The 21,160-nt window shown below is 51.4% G+C and overlaps 1 protein-coding gene across 2 annotated transcripts in view; it reads right to left on the bottom strand.

The window, feature by feature from the left end:
• Positions 1–855: 855 nt before the first annotated feature.
• Positions 856–21,160, bottom strand: part of NECAB2 (N-terminal EF-hand calcium binding protein 2) — a 39,130-nt gene continuing 18,825 nt past the window's right edge. For both annotated transcript variants that reach the window (XM_082437241.1, XM_082437242.1), the window contains 8 exons: positions 11,714–11,850; positions 9,113–9,231; positions 8,819–8,898; positions 5,667–5,720; positions 4,695–4,807; positions 2,404–2,481; positions 1,858–1,949; positions 856–1,357 (listed from right to left, as the gene is read on the bottom strand). In XM_082437241.1, coding sequence (XP_082293367.1) covers positions 1,329–1,357; positions 1,858–1,949; positions 2,404–2,481; positions 4,695–4,807; positions 5,667–5,720; positions 8,819–8,898; positions 9,113–9,231; positions 11,714–11,850 — 702 coding nt within the window. In that variant the 3' untranslated portion in view covers positions 856–1,328. The remainder of the gene's footprint in view (positions 1,358–1,857; positions 1,950–2,403; positions 2,482–4,694; positions 4,808–5,666; positions 5,721–8,818; positions 8,899–9,112; positions 9,232–11,713; positions 11,851–21,160) is intronic.

Raw genomic sequence — 21,160 nt, 5'->3', positions numbered from 1 at the left:
GTTCCAGGCCCTTTCTCTCTCTCCTCCTTCCCCAGCCCTCAGCGGCCCCTGGCAGCTGCATCCCTACCTACCTGCCCTCCTTTCCATCCTGCTTTAGGAAAGGGAGGCATGTCTCTCTCCTTGTCCCTTGAGACTTTTGTATATTATGTCTCTCCTGCACCACGGCCAGGGAAATAGTTACAGAGGTTCCAGCATCGGACTTGAAATAACCTTTAAGTCTAGGGTCTTCTGTCTTGTTGGAACAGCACCTTTATGGGTGTGCAGTCAAGGACTGAGTGTGTCCAGGGAGGTCTGGCTTTTGCCCTCGGCTCTTAGGAGGTGATGACCTCTAGGACCTTGGAATGTCCTGACACGTGTATCTTTGTTTACCTGGGGCTACTTGGGAGCAGCTTGACCTCCACAGGGGCTGGAGGCTAAGGTCAGCCAGAGCCGACCCCCAGTGCAAACTCTGAAGGTGAGCTTCCCTGGTTGGCAGCTCTGGGAGAACCAGGTGCTGTCTGCACGTGTCACTGGGAAGGGACACCCCTGAGCTTGGTCTCTCCGGGACCCTCCGCCATGCTGCGTTCAGTCTGTATGCTTTTGCTGCCAGAATCCGTAACCACGAGTAGAACGGCTCGGCTGAGTTCTGAGAGTCCTTCTAGTGAATTACCGAGCCGACGGGGGGGTCTTAGGGACCCCCAAACTGTGCAACAGGCATGAACTTGTTTGTCAAGATACATACATACCTCGGACATCACTTCCATTTGACAGATAAGAAAGCTGAGGCGACTGGGCTCAGGTTTCAGGGGCCCCGAGCATCCTGACAGCTTCGCTCGCCAGCTGTCATCAACTAGAAAACACACACGCAGCCGTCCCCAATGCTAGTTTATTTGGTGCCTGTCCCGGGCGGCTGTTTGCCTAGCGGGGCACTGGCTACATGGGGTCTACTGCCGCCTGCGGGCTCGGCCCGGGCCTGGGGGGCACTACAGGGTCCCGGCTCCTACCAGGTGGAGGAGTGGCAACCAGGAGGCGAGAGAAGGGAGAGGCGGTGAGGGGCGAGCCCGGCCGAGGACGTGGGGACTGGTCAGGTGTGGCCACTCGCTGGGGGCGGGGGCAGCTCCCCGTCACCGCCGCCCTCTGGCTTCTGCAGGGCCCAGCAGCTCAGATGCTGCTGCTCTGTCAACAAGCGGGGGGGCAGGGGTTCTCCTTCACTTCAAACAGCAGGAAAAGACCTTCTTATTTGGAAGTATATTAAAAAGGCAGCTCGCTCATATACCACAGTTTTTAGAAAAGAGTGGACGTCCTTCATCAGCGGGAGCAGGGCAGCGGGCTCGGCCTCGGGCAGGGGCTCAGTCGCGGCCCCGGGTGCACCAGGCAGCTGGAGGGGAGGAGGGGAGACGCGTCAGGGGGCGGAGGCTGCAGCGGGCCCCCTCTCCCCTCACGGCCTGCAGGCTGGCACTGCTCCTGCTGGTGCCAACTCTGTGCCAGGGGCCAGGCCCTACGAAGGGCGCAGAGGTGCTTGTCCTGGGGGCAGATCACCTGCCCAGGGAGGGAATGGTAGTCTGGCTGGGAACGCGGGCGGGGGAGGGGTGTCCCGCAGCGAGGGCTGCCCTGGCCTGGGGGTGCTTTCTGGGCCCCTGGCACAGGCCTGCCCCATGCTGGGCTCAGGGCCCCGGCCTTTGGGCTCGGCTGAGGCCCGGCCTCCCTGCCTCTAGCACCGTGTCTTGTCTAGGACCCCCCTCTGCTGGAGCACTCGCTGGTGGACTGCAGTTCCTGGCAGCTAAGGGAACAGAAGAGAGTCTGGGGTGGTTTGGGCCTCAGCTCAGCCGTTTCTGCCTGGCCCGTGGTGTAGCTGGTCCAGGCCCTCCTCCCCGGTACCTGGCACGGAGATCCGGGAGAGGGCCTCGGGCTGGCTCAGCGTGTCCACCTTGACGTGCCGGAACGCCTTGCACACGGGGCTCTGCAGGTGCCTGCAACCCAGGGGGACGCCCATGAGCTCTCGGGGCCTGGGGGCCACACACCAGTCAGCCGAGCTCGGGGCTCAGAGCCCTTGTGGGAAGGTAGGGCGGGGGCCCCCGGGTGCTGGGGGCACAGCCTGGCTCTTGCCTCCCCATGAGCCACCTTCAATGAGAGAACTTTCTCTCTGGATTTTTATCCTTGGGCAGCAGTTTTGAAACAGGAGCAACCCTGGCCTCTGCTCCCAGGGCCCAGCCGAGCACGTTGAGGGGGTCAAGCTCCAGCCTGAGAAACACCGCCTCCAACTGGATTGAGGCCCGGCCTTCTGAGTGGTGGATGCCGCTGGAACCCCGACTCATCACCCAAGGAAGGGCCTGGAAAGGGGGCCGGGGCAGGTCCCCTCCCCCATCCCACCACCTAACCCCCGGCCGAGGGCTGAAACTAGAGAACGTGCGTGGCCAGGCCTACATCTTCCACGCCTCCTCCGTCTCCCAGAACTCGTAGACCACGAAGGTGACGCCGTCCGCCAGCCTCACGGCAGCGATGCTGCGAGAGGAGAGGAGACCGGACTCAGTGGATGCACCGGGCGGCCCGCCTGCCTGCTCCCCGCTGGGGTGCACACACAGCCGAGCCCAGACCGAAGCTGCAGCAGCCGGGGGTGGTGACAGGCCCGGAAGCCAGCCTGTCACCACCCCGAGGCTGCTCTCAGCACCACACTCCCTTTCTGATCAGGACCCCCGAACCCTCCAGGACCAGCCCCCTAGTCTGATCAGCTGAGTGCCCCTCTCTACCCTCGAGAGCAAGGCCTGGCCCCGTACAGTGGCCAGCATGGCTGTTGAATGAATGACAGTGAAACGTCTTTTTGAAAAAGCCTTTCAAGTCATTGAAAAACCTACCTTTAAAAGCATCTTCCACCTGCCACGCTGTCCTTCATAACCATCCTTTCATTTAATCCTTAAATGTAGGAGAGGCAGACGTGGCCCAAGCCCCTGAGCGAGCAGCAAGGCACTCACCCCATTGCAGATAGGACTGAGCGACCCAGGCTGGGGGGCTGGAGCAAGCGGGGGGCGCCTCTAAGAACGTGGCCGACCCCAGGAGAGGGAGGCCCGGCCTCCGAGGTCACGCTACCACCCCATCTGGCCTCTCGGCCACCCTCCCGGTTCCTTCTCCTTTTCCCACACGCTCCGTAGCACAGAACCCCAAGCATCCCCGAGAGAGGAGAATCCTGGCCCAGTGGCGTCTGCTGCATAATTACAGGCAATTCCAGGGTGGGGCTGCAGGGAGGACGCCCTCCTGCGTGCCGCCTCCTCCCGGCCCTTCCAGCCCCGGGCCCCCTTCTTCCACGCCTTCTCCCATGATGAGCACACAGCTCCCAGGGCTCCGGGTGACACCTGCATGCCCCCCACTCCCCGCATCGCCCCACTTGTACATTGGTACCTCGAGTGGCATCTGGAATTTAACATGGCCCAAAAGGCCCGTGCGACTCCCCGCACCCACGCGCCTGACCTTCCGCGGCTTCTCCAGCTCAGCCTGTGGCCCCGTCCTCCATCAAGTTCCTGAAGCTGAAGAATCTCAGACTCCGCCTTGCCTCCTCTTTCTACAGCCCCCCACCCCATCCCGGCCATGGTCAAGTCCAGTCAGCCCCCCTCCAAACCAGATCCCAGCTCTGCCCACATCGTGCCAAGGCCAGTGCCCTCTCCGCGTGACCGCAGGGCCTCTCCCTGGCTGCCAGCTGCACACCTGTTGCCACCCCTTCTTACACAAGGCAGGCAAGACCGAGTCTCCCTCCTGCCTAAGCATCTCTCCCCCGTGGTCCCTGGTCCCCGGAACGAGCAGGGCCTGCCTGCCTCCCTGGCCATCTGACCCACCCACCCCTGGGTCACTCTGTCGAGCCACACCAGCTGCTTGCTTTTTCGCAAGCATGGCTCCCTCACTGCCACGCCAGGTCTGGGCAGCAGCCTATGCCGGGCCTCAGATTCTGCGGGTGGGGCTGCTCATCACTCAGCCTCAGCACACATGCAGCCCCTCCCCAAAGCCCCCCGTTCGCTGGCCTGCACGGCGCCCCCTGCCAACCGGAACCATCTTTCATCACCTGCCCTCTCCCACCACCTAGGATTAACGTGCAACAAGAGCAGCCGCCTGAGTCACGCCCTACCCCCAGGCCTGACACACCTGCTTCACCGGGAAGCTGGTGGAGGCACACGTGCTCTTGAGGTAGGAAAAAAGCAACCGGGGAGGGAGAGACTCGAGGCAGGGAACAAGCACAGAGCCTACAGCTACTGTCCGCCGGGCACCGATGTGTGGGCCACAGATGGGAGACAGAGCCCAGCAGCTTGTGCCAACAGCCCTCTGGGACCACCCCCAGCGAGGAGGCAGGCCTTGGCAGCAGGGACCAGAGGGTGAGGCCCCGAGGGGCAGCAACCGTGGCAGCTAACGCTGAGTGGGCGCTGGGTGCCAGGCACTGGCCTGTGCCCTCCACAGTCATTATTCCACTGACGCCTCCAACCCCACCAGGGAGCGGGTCCGGTCAGTGGTCCCACTTTACAGATGAGTAAGCTGAGGTCCGCGAGAAGAAGTCACTTGGCACGTTTGCGCAGCAAGGAAGAGCCCGAGCTAGGACCTGAACCCAGCTCTTGGAACCACCCTGCTAGGGGGCTTCCCTGGGGTCCGGTGTGTTCTCAGGGGTGAGGCCGGTCCTGCCCTGTGCCTCCACCCCAGGCAGAGCTCCCAGCCACCACCCCGCCCCGCAGCTTACTCACTGGAAGCAGTTCCTGGCTCCGGCGGTGCCCCTCAGGTACTGACGCAGGGAGTCCAGGAACTCGGCCAGCTGCTCAGGGCACACGGCCATCTCCTGCCGGACCAGCTGCAGATGCTGCGGGGCCACAGGACCAGTGAGCCACCCTGCGGGCCCCCTGGCGGCCCACTCCCCCCGGGACCCCGCCCAGCCCAGGAGCCCGCCTCCCCAGCACAGGACAACTTCTTCAAAATAAAACCGACCCACTCCCCCCACCCCACACACACTTTTCATTCTTACACGTGGAAACTGGCGAAAAATGAGCTAAACTTAAGAAGCCAAATGCGGGAAGTAGTCCCACAAGTGCTGAAAAAACAGGTACGTTTAAAGAGGCTCTAGAGAGACTGGGAGCTGCCTGCGAGGCTTCCGGTCCAGGACACAACAAAATGAGCGACCAGCAAAATTGTTTCTGATTGAATCAGCATTGTGACGTCACTGTCCTGCTGATCACGTTGCTCCAGGCCCAACTGATCACAGCCCTGGAGCCTCTAAGAACGCTCCTGGGAGGGGAGGGTGGCCAAGTGCTGGGGCTGCATCGCCCCTTGTGGTGGCCCCAGGGCGGGGTGTCAGGGACGCTGAGCCACCTGGGGCTGCATCGCCCCTTGTGGTGGCCCCAGGGCGGGGTGTCAGGGACGCTGAGCCACCTGGGGCTGCATCGCCCCTTGTGGTGGCCCCAGGGCGGGGTGTCAGGGACGCTGAGCCACCTGGGGCTGCATCGCCCCTTGTGGTGGCCCCAGGGCGGGGGGTCAGGGACGCTGAGCCACCTGGGGCTGCATCGCCCCTTGTGGTGGCCCCAGGGCGGGGGGTCAGGGACGCTGAGCCACCTGGGGCTGCATCGCCCCTTGTGGTGGCCCCAGGGCGGGGGGTCAGGGACGCTGAGCCACCTGCATGTTGAGGCCTGGCTCAGGCAGGGGTGGGGCCACAGGCGGGTCCTCACCACGTTGGCGCCCTCTTCATCCGAGAGATGCTGCTGGAGGTCAAACCAAAGGGTCTGCAACAACAAAGCACGAGGAGATGCCGGAGACAGAGGCCACCTCTGCTAGGGAGGCTTCCAGGACCACCACAGTGACACCGGAGCACCCAGGGCCACCGAAGAGCTCCAGCCCCTCCACCCCACGGTTCCAGAGGCTCTGGAGTCCCCGAGCGGGTGGGAGCTCCCAGGGCCAGAGCTCAGCCCACCCTCCAGGCACGGTGCTGGCTCAGAGAGGAGCCGGGAAGCCAGGCTGGGAGACCAACCACAGGAAGTGGCACAGATCCCTTCTGGCCGTGGCATCTAGGGGGCGCTGGAGCCACAGAGGCCAAGCACGCCAAGTGCAGAGAACACGAAGGCGGCTCCACTGTGCTGAACCCAGGACGCTGGGGTTTCGTCACAACTTCCGCCGACAGCCTTGCTGGCAACAGGTTCCCCGACAACTTACACGTCGCCCCCAAGTCACAGCCCCTGGCGCCTCATGAATATAACGGTCTAAATGAGGTAGTCTGTGCTCGCTGGCCTTCCACCGACCCTGGGGGCTAAACCCTCTATACCAAATCTTATGTAACTTTCCAGACTCCCCGAGGTCGCGGCTGCCCTACTGTGAGCTCTAGGAAAGCGGGAAGCCTGTGCACTCTGCTCCTGACCACGTGCTTGTGTCTGTAATGGTGCCCAGCACCACGATTTCAGAGCAGAGAACCCAGAGGCCACAGAAGCTGGTCCAGGGTCAGAGTCTGAGTTTGAGGCCAGGCCTCTCTCCTCCTGATGCACGGAATCCTTCTTCCTTTAACTTGGGCACCCCACTAAAGGCCACCTCTGTGCCCATCCCTGTCCAGCCTCCACGAGGACAGCCCTGGCGCAATCCCGCACCCAGGTCTTTCTTCTCTACACAAGCACGTGAGTGAGGCCCATCAGCTGGCTGTTAAGGAAAACAGAGAGAGCGGCCGAAGTGCAGAGCCATGACCCATGCATTCACCACCTGGAAATTCTTAATAATGTTGGAACAAGGGGCCCCATAAATTACACAGCCGGTCCCAGAGAGGGTACTGACTTTCCGGGGACACAGGGTGTGGATGTAGGCGTTTGTGGGTGGCTAAGGTCTGCCTGGCAGGGCAAGTCTCTTTCCATGGTTTTAAAACCGTGTAGGTGGGCTCCTGGAGAGCAGGGGCTGCAACTGGTTCCCTAGGTTTCTCCTGGCCAGCTGGGCCCCGCGGCGGTGAGGGTGGGGATGAGATAAAGATGACGGGAGGGTGGGGGAGGGGCGACTGCACCCACGTCTGCGCCCCCCGCCCTGTCTCCCTGCCTCGCCATCCCAGCGTTCCAGGAGCCCAGGCACAGCTAGGAGCGCTCAGGTTGGCCCTTGGAGGGCGGGGCCCACAGCAGGTCCCGGATTGGCCCCTGCTCGCAGCTCGGACCAATCAGAGGCCGGGAAGAGGGCCCCGCCCCGTCTCCAGGACGCCCAGGTGCTCCTTGGTTTCCAGCCAGCCGGTTGTTAAGGCGACTGGGGCGCTAAAAATAAGCTTCAAAGAGCCTCCCCCTGGGGGCGCCCGCAGAGTTGTTATGACAACCAGGCCTCAGGGTCCCCGCCGAGCCTTTCCCACCGCTCCCACCCAGCAGCCGGCTTTAGCTTAGTGGCGGGGTGGCGGGGGGAAGGAGATCCCACCCCTCGGCCTCAGACCTGCAGGTGGGATGGCCGCCTCCTCCCTCGGACTCCCCTCCAAGTCTCGGCCTCACCTCCTCCTGGGCAGCCCCACCCACTGCCCTCACGAATCCCTCAGAACTAACCCACAAACCCATCAAAGCACTATTTTTCTTTTGCCCTTTTGCAAAAGATATAAAAAAATTCAGAGAAGTAGGAAAAATGTAAACTTGCCACTGCAACCCTACAGCCTGGAGATGCCTGCTATCTTGGTTTATGTTGATATACAGGTATGGTATGTGTATAGGTTCTGGCATCAGAATGTCTAATAATAACTGCTAAATAACATTGCTAATATTAAATGCTAACTATGCAGCAGGCTCTGTGCGAAGCCATTAAGACATCATTTTGTTTAATCCTCACAATGACCCTGTGAGAGGTGCCATTCTGATTATTTTCTCTGTGGTTAGAGGAGGACTCTGAGGCTCAGAGAGGGTAAGTCACTGGCCCAAGGTCACACAGCTGTTAAGTGGTATAGCCAGGATTCAAATACTGGCAGTCTGATACTGGAGCCTGTTGGTAAACCTTAAGGCAAATTATTTTCTTTCTTCCAACGAATGGTCATCGTTATGGGCTGAATTGTGTTCCCCCAAAATTCATATGTTGAAGTCCCAATCCCCCGTACCGCAAAACGTGACTATATTTGGAGACAGGACCTTTGAATAGGTGATTAAGTTAGATAAGGTCACATGGGTGGGCTCTAATCCAATATGACTGGTGTCCTTATAAGAAGAGATCAGGACACAGACACACAGACACAGGGAGAAGACGGCCGTCTACACGCCAACGAGAGGCCTCAGAAGAAACCAGCCCCGCCAACATCCTGATTTCAGATTTCTAGCCTTGATCTGTGAGAGAATAAATGCCTGGGTTTAAGCCCCGGTTCTGGCAGCCCTGCAAAGCTAACACAATCGTATCCTGAGTGCCTATCGAGCCATGAAATGTTTTCCGAAAACACGATTCCGTAAAGGCTGTGCCACTTTCCGTCACTTGTGGATGTGCCACGTCACATTTAAAAGACTTCACGCCGCCTGTCATTCTAATCTCTCCTGGGACGTCATCATCCCTCACCCACCACGTTGCTGGGTCTAGGCTACCACCTGCCCAGACCACCCCGCCGCCTTAACGCCTCCTTGAAGCTCTGTCCCCTTGCTGCCCGTGACCCTGCTGACTACTTTCTGCTCCTTGAGATGCCCCTCCTGGCTGCCCGCCCACCCTCCACAGCTGCTCCTCTCCTCCGGTCCTATACAATGGACATGTTCCCGGCATCTACCCTTAGTCCGCACTCCACCTGGGGAATGTCCTTTCCAAGGCTTCCTGACTTCTGTCTCGAGCTCTGGCCTCACTCTGCACTCCCTGGGGGCTGGGAGGGCGGACAGTGGATGCAGGGACAGAGATGAGGGCTCAGTGGGCTCACCTTGCTCTCCAGCCGTCCTATCAGCCCCGCCAACCTGCTGATCTGGGCTTCCAAGCCCTCCTCCTTGGAGTCTGAGGTGACTGGGAAAGAGGAACAGAGATGCTGATGGGGGGTGGGGCAGGGCCAGGCCTAAGGTGGAGGGGAGCTCCCGGTCCTGCCCCGGGGCTGAGACCTGCCCCCAGCCCTCCCAGGCTCGGTCCCCATGGGAGGCCCAGGCCCCATGTGGACCACTCTCAGAATTCCCCCCAGGATCCCCCAGCCAGTGCCCCCCACTCTGGGCCACTGCTCTCTCACCAAGTGGGAGGCTCTTCCCTTGCTCCACGGCCGTGAGCTTGTGGTTGTGGGCATAGAGGGGAGTGGAACTCCCAGACCAGGTCTCCACCACGCTGTGGCTGGGTTTGCTGTGGTTCTGTCTGCAGAGGAGTGGGGAAACACACACTGTGAGGGGGGCTGCAGGGCCCTGTCCGCTTGTGGCAGCTTCGACAAACATTAAGCACCAACTGGGGGCTGAAACGTGCACAAAACTCACTCCGTGGAGCCCCGTCCCTGTGAAGCGAACATCGTGGCCTTTGTTTTACAGAGGGGGACACCAGGCCCACAGGCCAAGGCCACGCTGCAGGCGGGGCCGGGTTGGGATCTGAACTCAGATCCTTTCCAGGAACCCAGACCCTGTTCCCGGGAGGTTTAGTTCCAGGGCCGGGCGAGGCTGAGCCAGGCCCCCAGCCTCCCCGCAGCCCACAGCTGCCCCTACCGCCCCGGCCCTGCTAGGAGCCAATTCAGCGTTCACTGCCCTCTGGGGTGGGGGCCTGGGTTGGCTAACAAGCCCCCTGTCCAAAAAAGGAAGCCCTAAGACACAGTCGAGAGCAGGCATCTAACAGGACAAAGATCTGTGATCCCGACCTCAGCCTGGCCCCATCCTGTCATGACACCACCCGCCACGCACACTACTGATGTGCACACACACGCACAGCCCCCGGCATCCCTGACACGCACACACAGCCCACCAGACACTGTGCCTGGCACGTAGTAGCGACTCAACAAATGCCCAAACCCCCATGTGCAAAAATGCTGGAAAACTCACCACAGACATAAAAATACACCCAGACGCACATATTCCCCCCCGCCCCCCCCACACACTCCTGTGTGCACGGCCGACACGCCTGGTCCCCAGGGCTGCCTTGGTAATGTTCTGGAATTTGCCTCCTGTGAGCCTGAAAGCCCAGCAGCCTCTCCCTGTGCAGAGGGGCCACCCCCAAGGGAGGAGAAAGGCTGGCAGAGTCCTTGAGGTGTCAATCGTGGCGCCTCAACAGACTCAGACCATGAGTGGGAACAGTGGGAGTCCCCCAAGGGCGGCAGGGTCTGAACCAGTGGCTCGTGCCTGGGTCACGACGTCCCCAGGCCTGGGAAAGAGGACGCTCAGGGGACCTGCAGCTGAGAGCCGAAACAGCTGAGATTTGGGCAGTTTGAGGTGGCAGTGCCTGTGAAGCAGATGTGTCTCCCCATCGCGACGTGCCACCCCTGCCAACAACACCCCAAAGTAAGCTTCCAAAAAGGGGGCAGGCAGGTGTAACGGCTGACACGTGATGGAACTGGCAAAGTGCAGGAAATAGGCTCTGAAAATCATGCAGCGGTCTTATCTGTTCTGCAGCAGGATAGAAACCGCAGATTTTAAAATCAAGATAGTGATAAAAGAAAAAAAAAATGAAGAAAATCTACGTGACAACTTCCAGAGCTGAGGCTGTTAACCTTGGGAACCCTCAGAATCACAAGACTGATCAGCTATGCAGAGTCCTGGGCTCAGCTCCCAGGGACCCTAATCCAGCGGGCACGGCCGGAGCCCAGGAATCTGCATTGTGCATATCCTAGGTGACCGGGCTGCAGGTGCTCAGAGCAAAGGCATTTTGCGAACAGCATCACTGAGCAGCCTTTGCAATCATATCTGACTGGGACAAGCCCCCCACCAACCAAAAAAACACATACAAACCCCCATGCCCAGCAACCAACATCCTGCTGTGCCGGGTCTCTGCCTGGGAAACCGCGGCAGAGACTCAAGGCTCAGTAACGCTTGGGCATCCGGCAGCTGCCCCCGCCTGTTTCTATTTCTTTATTTCCCCTTTGCCCCGGGCACATCAGCTCTTCAGGGAAGAACAGGCACAGAGGAGTTGGCCGGAACTTGGGACAGCAAATGCGAGGGCTCGTGGCCCCCAGGGGCTGGCCCTGCCGAGCCGGAAAGAGACTGCTACTCTCCGGACCCCCATCTCACCGCCCCAATAGTGTTCCCCTGCAAAGAGGGGGGACCCCAGGTACTTTTCCACGGCTTCAAGGACCCACAAACAAGGCCTTAAATAACACTAACATTGGGAGAAAACCACTCTATTTCACTGCTCTTTCAATCTTTCTGAAGTCATGCTTTGATGCTCCTTTGTTTTCAACGCCCATCTATGATCTCACAGCCTCTCTTTTTGAACAAAGAGGCAGCAGCCCTCAGGGTCCAAGCTGACTGCAGGCACCAACAGCGCTTATTTTTACAATTTCTTCACTCACAGCATGTGATAACTTGTTTTCAAATGATGGTAATAGCCACCAGAGTTTCTTAAATTTATTCCCAGGTTTTAAAAAATGAGTCAAACAATAGAATAGTTTTAGCTAAACAATAATGTGAGCAATATGGAAATGTGGCCAAATTGATCAGAGTCTAGGAACTAGTCATAACTCTGTGAGGAGGTAGGTGTATAATCGTCCCCACTGAAAGAGCTGGGGAAGTGGAGGCACAGAGAGGAGCAGCGGCTTGCCCAAGGTCACCCAGCCCCCAAGCACACGAATATCCCCACCAAGCAGCAGGTCAGCACACACACGGCCCACCCCACAGGCCCCCACAAGATCCCATCAACATACCGGATCTGGCTGGTCTGCTCTTCGATGGCCTCCACCGCGCTCTCCACCGAGCTCAGCAGGGACTGGATCTGATTGGCCGTCTCCTTCAGGAGGAAGCGTGTCACAAACTGGTCCACGTTGCTCCCACCCTCATACACCTGTGGCGGGAAGGGAAGGGGCACAGAGGGGAAAGGAGTTGGGGAGGGATCGTGGGTGGAGATCTGGTACAGGGGTTGGGGGACACCTGGGGTCAGTGTCTCTGCACTGGGATGGGGGAATCACAGGGCTCCAGCATGAAGGCAGGGGTATGGCCTGTGCCTGTCACATAGCAAATACTCAGTATACAGGAGCTGCTATGATGATGATGATGATGATGATGGTGGTGATGGTGATGATGATGAGAAAGATGGTGGTGGGTCACTTCTATTCAACATAGTATTGGATGTCCTAGCCCCAGCAATCAGACAAGAAAAAGAAATAAAAGGTATCCAAATTGGAAGGGAAGAGGTAAAGTTGTCACTATATGCAGATGACATGATACTATAAATAGAAAACCCTAAGGACTCCACAGAAAAACTACTAGATCTAATAAATGAATTCAGCAAAGTAGCAGGATACAAGATTAACATTCGGAAATCGGTTGCATTTCTTTACACTAACAATGAAACATCAGAAAGGGAATGCAAAAAAACAATACCTTTTAAAATCGCACCAAAAAAAAAAGAAAAACCTAGGAATAAACCTGACCAAGGAGCTGAAAGACTTATATGCTGAGAACTATAAAACATTAATACAGGAAATTAAAGAGAATTCAAGGAAATGGAAAGATATCCCATGTTCTTGGATTGGAAGAATATTGTTAAAAATCACGAAACTACCCAAAGCAATCTACAGATTTAATGTGATCCCTATCAAATTACCCATGACATTTTTCACAGAACTAGGATAATTTAAAAAGTTATATGGAACCATAAAAGACCCAGAATTGCCAAAGCAATCCTGAGGGGGTAAAAAAAAGAAAGCAGGAGGCATAACTCTCCCAGACTTCAGACAATACTACAAAGCTACAGTAATCAAAACAGTGTGGTACTGGTACAAAAACAGACACACAGATCAATGGAACAGAACAGATAGACCAGAAATAAACCCACACACCTATGGTCAATTAATCTTTGACAAAGGAGGCAAGAATATAAAATGGGAAAAAGACAGCCTCTTCAGCAAGTGGTGCTAGGAAAACTGGACAGCCACAGGTAAATCAATGAAATTAGAACACACCCTCACACCATGCACAAAAATAAGCTCAAAATGGCTTAAAGACTTAAACATAAGACATTACATCATAAAACTCCTAGAAGAGAACATAGGCAAAACATTCTCTGACGTAAACTGTATCAATGTTTTCTTAGGTCAGTCTCTCAAAGCAACAGAAATAAAAACAAGAATAAACAAATGGGACCTAATCAAACTTACAAGCTTTTGCACAACAAAGGAAACCATAAAAAAAAAAACAATGAAAAGACAACCTACAGAATGGGAGAAAATATTTGCAAATGATGTGACTGACAAGGGCATAATTTCCAAAATATACAAACAGCACACACAACTCAATAACAGAAAAACAAACAACCCAATCCAAAAATGGGCAGAGGATCTAAATAGACATTTCTCCAAAGAAGACATACAATGGCCAAAAGGCACATGAAAAAATGCTCAACATTGCTAACTATTAGAGAAATGCAAATCAAAACTACAATGAGGTACTACTTCACACCCATCAGAATGGCCATCATTAAAAAGTCTACAAATGACAAATGCTGGAGAGGGTGTGGATAAAAGGGAACCCTCCTACACTGTTGGTGGGAATGTAAGTTGGTGCAGCCACTATGGAAAACAGTATACAGGTTCCTCAAAAAACTAAAAACAGAGTTACCATATGATCCAGCAATCCTACTCCTGGGCATATGTCCGGACAAAACTATAATTCAAAAAGATACATGCACCCCTATGTTCATAGCAGCACTATTCACAATAGCCAAGACATGGAAACCACCTAAATGTCCATAGACAGATGAATGGGTAAAGAAGATGTGGTATCTATATATACAATGGAATACTACTCAGCCATAAAAAAACCCCAAAATAATGCCATTTGCAGCAACATGGATGCAACTAGAGATTACCATACTAAATGAAGTAAGTCGGAAAGAGAAACACAAATACCATATGATATCACTTATAAGTGGCATCGAAAGTATGGCACAAATGAACGTACCTACAAAACAGAAACAGACTCATGGATATAGAGAACAGACTGGTGGTTGCCAAGGGGGAGGGGGAGTGGGGGAGGGATAGATTGGGAGTTTGGGATTAGCAGATGCAAACTATTATATATAGAATGGATAAACAACAAGGTCCTACTGTATAGAACAGGGAACTATATCCAACCTCCTGGGATAAACCATAATGGAAAATATAAAAAAAAAGAATGTATATATGTGTATAACTGAGTCACTTTGCTGTACAACAGAAGTTAACACAACATTGTAAATCAACTATACTTCAGTAAAAAAATAATAAAAAACAACTAAATTATAAATAAAAAATGTAAAAAAAGATGGTGGTAGTGATGATGGTTATGAAGACGATGAAGATGATGAAAATGATGAATATGATGAAAAAGATGAAGATGAGGAGGAGGAGGAGGAGGATGGTGGTGGTGATGGTGGTGATGGTGGTAATGATGGTGGTGATGGTGGTAATGATGGTGGTGATGACGATGGTGAAGATGGTGGTGGTAATGGTGGTGGTGATGGTTATGAAGAGGATGCTGATGATGATGGTGATGGTGGTGATGATGGTGAAGATGGTGGTGGTAATGGTGGTGGTGATGGTTAGATGATGATGGTGATGGTGGTGATGGTGGTGGTGATGATGGTGGTGGTGATGATGGTGGTGATGATGATGGTGAAGATGGTGGTGGTAATGATGGTGGTGATGATGATGGTGAAGATGGTGGTGGTAATGGTGGTGGTGATGGTTAGATGATGATGGTTATGGTGGTGATGGTGGTGATGATGGTGGTGGTAATGATGGTGGTGATGATGATGGTGAAGATGGTGGTGGTAATGATGGTGGTGATGATGATGGTGAAGATGGTGGTGGTAATGGTGGTGGTGATGATGATGGTGAAGATGGTGGTGGTAATGGTGGTGGTGATGGTTAGATGATGATGGTTATGGTGGTGATGGTGGTGATGATGGTGGTGGTAATGATGGTGGTGATGATGATGGTGAAGATGGTGGTGGTAATGATGGTGGTGATGATGATGGTGAAGATGGTGGTGGTAATGGTGGTGGTGATGGTTACAAAGAGGATCCTGATGGTGATGGCGGTGATGATGGTGGTGATGGTTATGAAGATGGTGATGGTGGTGGTGTTCTTGATGTTGTTGTGGACAGGGATAAAGTATTAGGGAAGAAGAATTCACAGCCTCCTTCCTTCCTTCCTCCTCCGAGGTGGATTCTTTGGGCCAGGCATGGTGTCACACGCCTGTAGTCCCAGCTTCCTGGGAGGCTGAGACAGGAGGATCACTTGAGCCCAGGAGTTCCAGGCTGCAGTGCACCAGGCCCTAAGTTCGGCATCAACGTGGTGACCTCCCGAGAGCAGGGGACCACCAGGTTGCCTATGGAGGCATGAACCAGCCCAGGTCAGAAAAGAAGCAGGTCAAAACTGTGCTAAGTAAGCCCACACACCTGCGGTCAATTAATCTCCGACAGGAGGCAAGAATATACAATGGGGAAAAAGTCTCTTCAGCAAGGGGTACTGGGAAAGCTGGACAGCCGCAGGCAAATCAGTGAAGTTAGAACACACCCTAACACCATAAACAAGAATAAACTCAAAATGGCTTAAAGACCTAAACATAAGACAGGACACCATAAAACTCCTGGAAGAGAACATAGGCAAGACATTCTCTGACTTAAAACATACCACTGTTTTCTTAGGTCTCTCAAGGCAATAGAAGTAAAAGCAAAAGTAAACAAATGGGACATAAACTTATAAGCTTTTGCACAGCAAAGGAAACCATAAAAAAAAAAAAAGAAAAGAAAAGACACTACAGACTGGGAGAAAACATTTTCGACTGATGCGACCAACAAGGGCTTAATTTCCAAAATATACAAACAGCCCATACAACTCAGTAACAAAAAACCAAACAACCCAATCGAAAAATGGACAGAAGACCCAAACAGACATTTCTCCAAAGAAGACATACAGATGGCCAACAGGCACATGAAAAGATGCTCAACATCGATAACTATCAGGGGAATGCAAATCAAAACTACAATGAGGTACCACCTCACGCTGGTCAGAATGGCCATCACTAAACAGTCTACAAACAACAAATGCTAGAGAGGGTGTGGAGAAAAGGGAACCCTCCTGCTCCGTTGGTGGGAATGTAAGTTGGTTCAGCTACTATGGAGAACAGTATGGAGGTTCCTCAGAAAACTAAAAGTAGAATTACCATATGATCCAGCAATCCTACTCCTGGGCATATATCTGGACAAAACTATAATTCAAAAAGACACATGCACCCCTATGTTCATAGCAGCCCTGTTTACAATAGTTAAGACATGGAAACAACCTAAATATCCATCAACAGATGAATGGATAAAGAAGATGCGGTATATGTATATATACAATGGAATATTACTCTGCCAAAAAAGAATGAAATAATGTCATTTGCAGAGATTATCTAGAGTATCATACTAAGTGAAGTAAGTCAGAAAGACAAATACCACCATATATCACTTATATGTGGAATCTAAAATATGACATAAATGATCTTATTTATGAAACAGAAACAGACATAGAAAACAGACTTGTGGTTGCCAAGGGGGAGGGGGTTGGGGGAGGGATGCAGTGGGAGTTTGGGGTCAGCAGATGCAAACTATTATACAGAGAATGGATAAACAACAAGGTCCTACTGTATAGCACAGGGAACTATATCCAATCTCCTGGGATAAACCATAATGGAAAAGAATATGAAAAAGAATATATATATAACTGAATATATATAGATACCTGAATCACTTTGCTGTACACCAGAAACAACTAACACAACACTGTAAATCAACTATATTTCAATAAAAACAAAACAAAAAAACCCCCAAAACCCGCCTGTGCTGATCAGTAGTGGCATCGTGCCTGGGAGTAACCACAGCGCCCCAGCCTGGGCAGCACAGCGAGACCCCATCTCTCTCATTAAGGGAATTCTGCATCTCCTAAGTGTTCTGTATTGTTCTAAATAAACAATAAACTTTTGCCTTTAAAAATAAAAAGGTGGATTCTTTCATGCTGCTACTCTGAGGAGTGACAGAAGAGAATCCAAAGCAGCCAGAGTAAACTGTCTCCCCAAAGAAAGTGCCTGAGACTCAGTCCCCAGAGGGAGGGGACGAGAGGGAAGTCTTGGGGGAAAGGGACGGGGTGGGGGGCGCTTAGAGGCCGTGAGAAGAGGAACTCTGGGGCATAAGATGAAGAGGGTCTTCCACGGAGTTTGCTCTGTGATGTGAGACCATTTCCCCTTTGGTCAAGAGTCTGCAGCAGAGACACGGCTCAAGGTTCCTGGATCCCGTTGAGTTTCTTTTGGCTTCAGAAGACTTGAGTGGGAGGGAGAAGGCTCTGGCTTAGCCAGGTCACTCCAGGATGACAATGATCAAAATGACACTGTGCTGGGAAGCTGGTCCCTCAAGCCCTGTGCTGCTCTCTGGCCTCCTCTACCAAGACCCCACCCTCCTGAGCCACCTGCCCCAGCACCTGGGAATTCTGCCCAGTCCCCGGCCAGGCAAGGGCTCTCAAGGAAAGAAAGTTAAACCATCCATCACTCTGACTTGGAATTAATCAGCAATAACTGCACAAGGGAACCACGGCTAGAGACAGAGAGACTGAGAAATGAAGGTCAGGGCGGGGAGCAGGGGAACACGGCTGGGGGTGGAGAGGGGCCGAGAGGAGAGGTGCACGCAGACGGGGAGGTGTGGAGGTGGACCTCCTGCGCCACCCATCAGACCAGGCGCGCTGGCGGCAGGCCCCGACGGGGAAGGAGCCGAGGGGAGAAAGCATGCCAGGTTCCGGCAGCCTAATGCACTGCAGTGATCAATTATCCTTCCTAGCAGACAGCTGAACTCACATGCAATCCAGTGATCGATGGGCTCTGGACAAACAAATGACCCCAAAGAACAGGAAGACATAATGAGGTTAAAAAAAAACAAAACAAAAACTGAACAAAAAGAGAAAGGCTGCTAGAAGCCATCAAGCAGAAAAACGAGCTAAAGGGAGTATGTTAAAAGCACCCAGATAAGTGACTCAAGGTGCAGTCAGGGATCAATAAGTGTAACTGGTTAGTTGAATTAAAAAAAAAAAGAAAAATAAAAGACAAAATTTTCAAAAGAGTAAAAATGCAACTTGTACAGTTTTGTCCTCCACTATCACTGATGCCTCAGCCGAGAGGCCAGCTCCACAGATTTCAGAGGGAAAGAGTCAGAGCTGGGAATTCCGCAACATGTGGGCAAGTTATTCACGTGCAGGATAACAGGGAGACCTTCAGAAATCTGCAGATCTCTGAAAGTTCATCAAATGAGCACCTTTCTGGCAAAGAATGCCTAGGAATTTCTCCCAAATCTTCTAGGGGTGAATCACAGAAAAATATTCTTGAATAGGGAAGTTGTGGAAAAAAAGTGAGGGCGATCATCCAAATGAAAATGAAGGTTACAGAGGTTAGGAAATAAAAACATTGATCACTAATAGTTAAATTTTAATCGCACTGGATTAAGGGAATAAAGAGTGTCAAAGTATGGAAAAAGAGCCAATCATCTCAAAAATTGTTTTAATTTCACAAGAGGGAAGAGAAAGTGTTCTTTATTAGCCAGGTATAAAAACAGGATTAAGAGTGTTTAACAATGTATGTTTTAGAAGTCCCTAGTAAAATGAAAACTAGAATATTTACCTTTGAAATCATAATCAATGTTATAAACAAAGCAGACTACCAAAAGGTAAAATGTCAAAAAAGACGAAGGATCATTAAAAAATGGGAAGCATATAAGATTATGACAGCAGCCAGGCCAGACAGATCATAACAATAAAGAAAATCAGCCTAAACTGCCCCACGTAAAGACACAGTCCCAGATTTGACTAAATGAGGTCCATCTGGAGGCATATATAAAGCAAAAGAGCACCAAAGGATTTGCAAAGAAAAGCCTGTGCAAAGATTCTGCTACCAAATTTGATCGAATGATGAGGACGAGTTGCAATATCACGATCAAGGTAGAATTTAATGGGAAAGTATTACATAAGATTAAAAGGGTAAGAATAAATGACAGAAGGCGTAATGCATTACACGGACATGACATTATTAAATCTTCGTGCATTATTAAATCTTCGTGCAACGGGACAGGATATTGCTTCAAGTACGGCTATGCAGGGTTAGATGAATATAACCACTTTATAAGGCAATTCTACTTTATATCAAGAGCCTGAGACTGCCCAGTAATTCTCTACTTTTGATGATCTATCCTTAAGAAATAATGCAAAATGTGGACAAATACTGATGTCCCAAGGATACAGTGTTAATTGATAATAGCAAAAACCTGGAAATAATCTACCATCCCCAAGAACAGAGGAATAGTATGTAAATTTAAGTAAGAACACTTAAAATGATACTTTTAAACAGTTTTATTAACATGGGAAAGGTGTTTGTTAAAATGTTAGGGGAAAAAAAGAAAATTTTTGTATACAGAATGATTTTAAGTGTATTAGAGAAATACCCAGAGAAAAAAAGGCTCAATGGTAATAAAGTGGTAACAGTGGTTAGAGATAGTGGGAATTAGAAGTGATTTGAAATTTTTCTTTATATTTTTCTCTACTTCCTAAATTTTGAAAATTGAATATGTACCATTTAGGTAACAAAAGTATTACAACAAGGTCTATAGGCGTCAAATGGCATGGCTAAATATACAGGAAGGAAATATTAGAGTTTTAAAGATTAAATGTCAAAACACAATCTAGTGTGAGAAATTAGTTCACCAGTGTCCCACAGGACAGATAAATTAGAAATAATAAATGTCTATTGTAAAGGGCATTACTGGGAAAATGTGCAAGTCTTTAAAATGGGCAAAAAAGATTACTGGGTTCCTTGTCTAATACACCCTTCTAGGTTATCTAGGTCTTTCCTCCTTTGGGAGCTACTTTTAAAACTCTAGCATGTAGGACTTCCCTGGTGGTGCAGTGGTTAAGAATCCGCCTGCCAATGCAGGGGACACGGGTTCGAGCCCTGGTCCAGGAAGATCCCACATGCCGCGGAGCAACTAAGCCTGTGCGCCACAACTACTGAGGCTGCACTTTAGAGCCCGCGAGCCACAACGACTGAGCCCACTCACTGCAACTACTGAAGCCCACGCACCTAGAGCCCATGCTCTGCAACGAGAAGCCACCACAACGAAGAATAGCCCCCGCTCACCGCAACTAGAGAAAGGCTGCGTGCAGCAATGAAGACCCCACATAGCCAAAAAATAAATAAAATTAAAAAACAGAACATTCACTTTGTTATAAAGCAGAAACTAACACACCATTGTACAGCAATTATACTCCAATAAAGATGTTTAAAAAAAAAACAAAAAAAACAGAACAAAAAACTCTAGCATGTAAAAACTTGACAATAATGCAAATAATTCTCATCCACAGAAATGCATATGAATTTTGTCTGGCAGAATTCAACTGACTATTGTCCTATGAACAGTGACCAATTTTGCATTTATTCACAGATTCATCTCAGAATTCCTGGTTGCCTATGTACATGGCAAATGTTCTTTGAATTTTCCTTGGAGACAGTGTAACATCTTACTGGTTCTCAAATTAAGGAGTGAAATAAAATCTTTCACATGTGTATACTTTATATTTGTACAAGAGACAAATTTACCTTTTTACAAAGTTGTCTTTTAACAACATATATTTCACAACAAAGAAGGGATAGCTATTTTCAGATTTTATACTCTGAAAGTATGATCCACATCTTCTTCCCAAGTATCCATGGGAGAATTATAAAAACAAAATAATATGGGACTTCCCTGGTGGCACAGTGGATAAGATTCCACGCTCCCAACGCAGGAGGCTGGGTTTGAGCCCTGGTCAGGGAAGTAGATCCCACATGCATGCCGCAAGAGTTCGCATGCCACAACTAAGGAGCCCACGAGCCACAACTAAGGAGCCTGCCTGCTGCAACTAAGACCCGGCACAATCAAATTAAAAAAAAATTTTTTTTTAATCAAAATAATATGTAGTGAAGAAATTTCAAAAAAATTTAAAAAAATAGAATACAAACTACTGGTTACTTGGTTTTATCCTAATACTATGAAATGAGAAATGAGTGAGGACATAACAAACTATTAGAGAATATTGAGAGAGGAAATATTAATCCTA

This window comes from Balaenoptera physalus (genome assembly GCF_965194825.1).
Source record: "Balaenoptera physalus genome assembly, chromosome: 19".
NCBI classification, from domain to species: domain Eukaryota; kingdom Metazoa; phylum Chordata; class Mammalia; order Artiodactyla; family Balaenopteridae; genus Balaenoptera; species Balaenoptera physalus.
The sequence above is the reverse complement of the archived record's forward strand: the minus strand, read 5'-3'. Positions and strand labels throughout refer to the sequence as shown.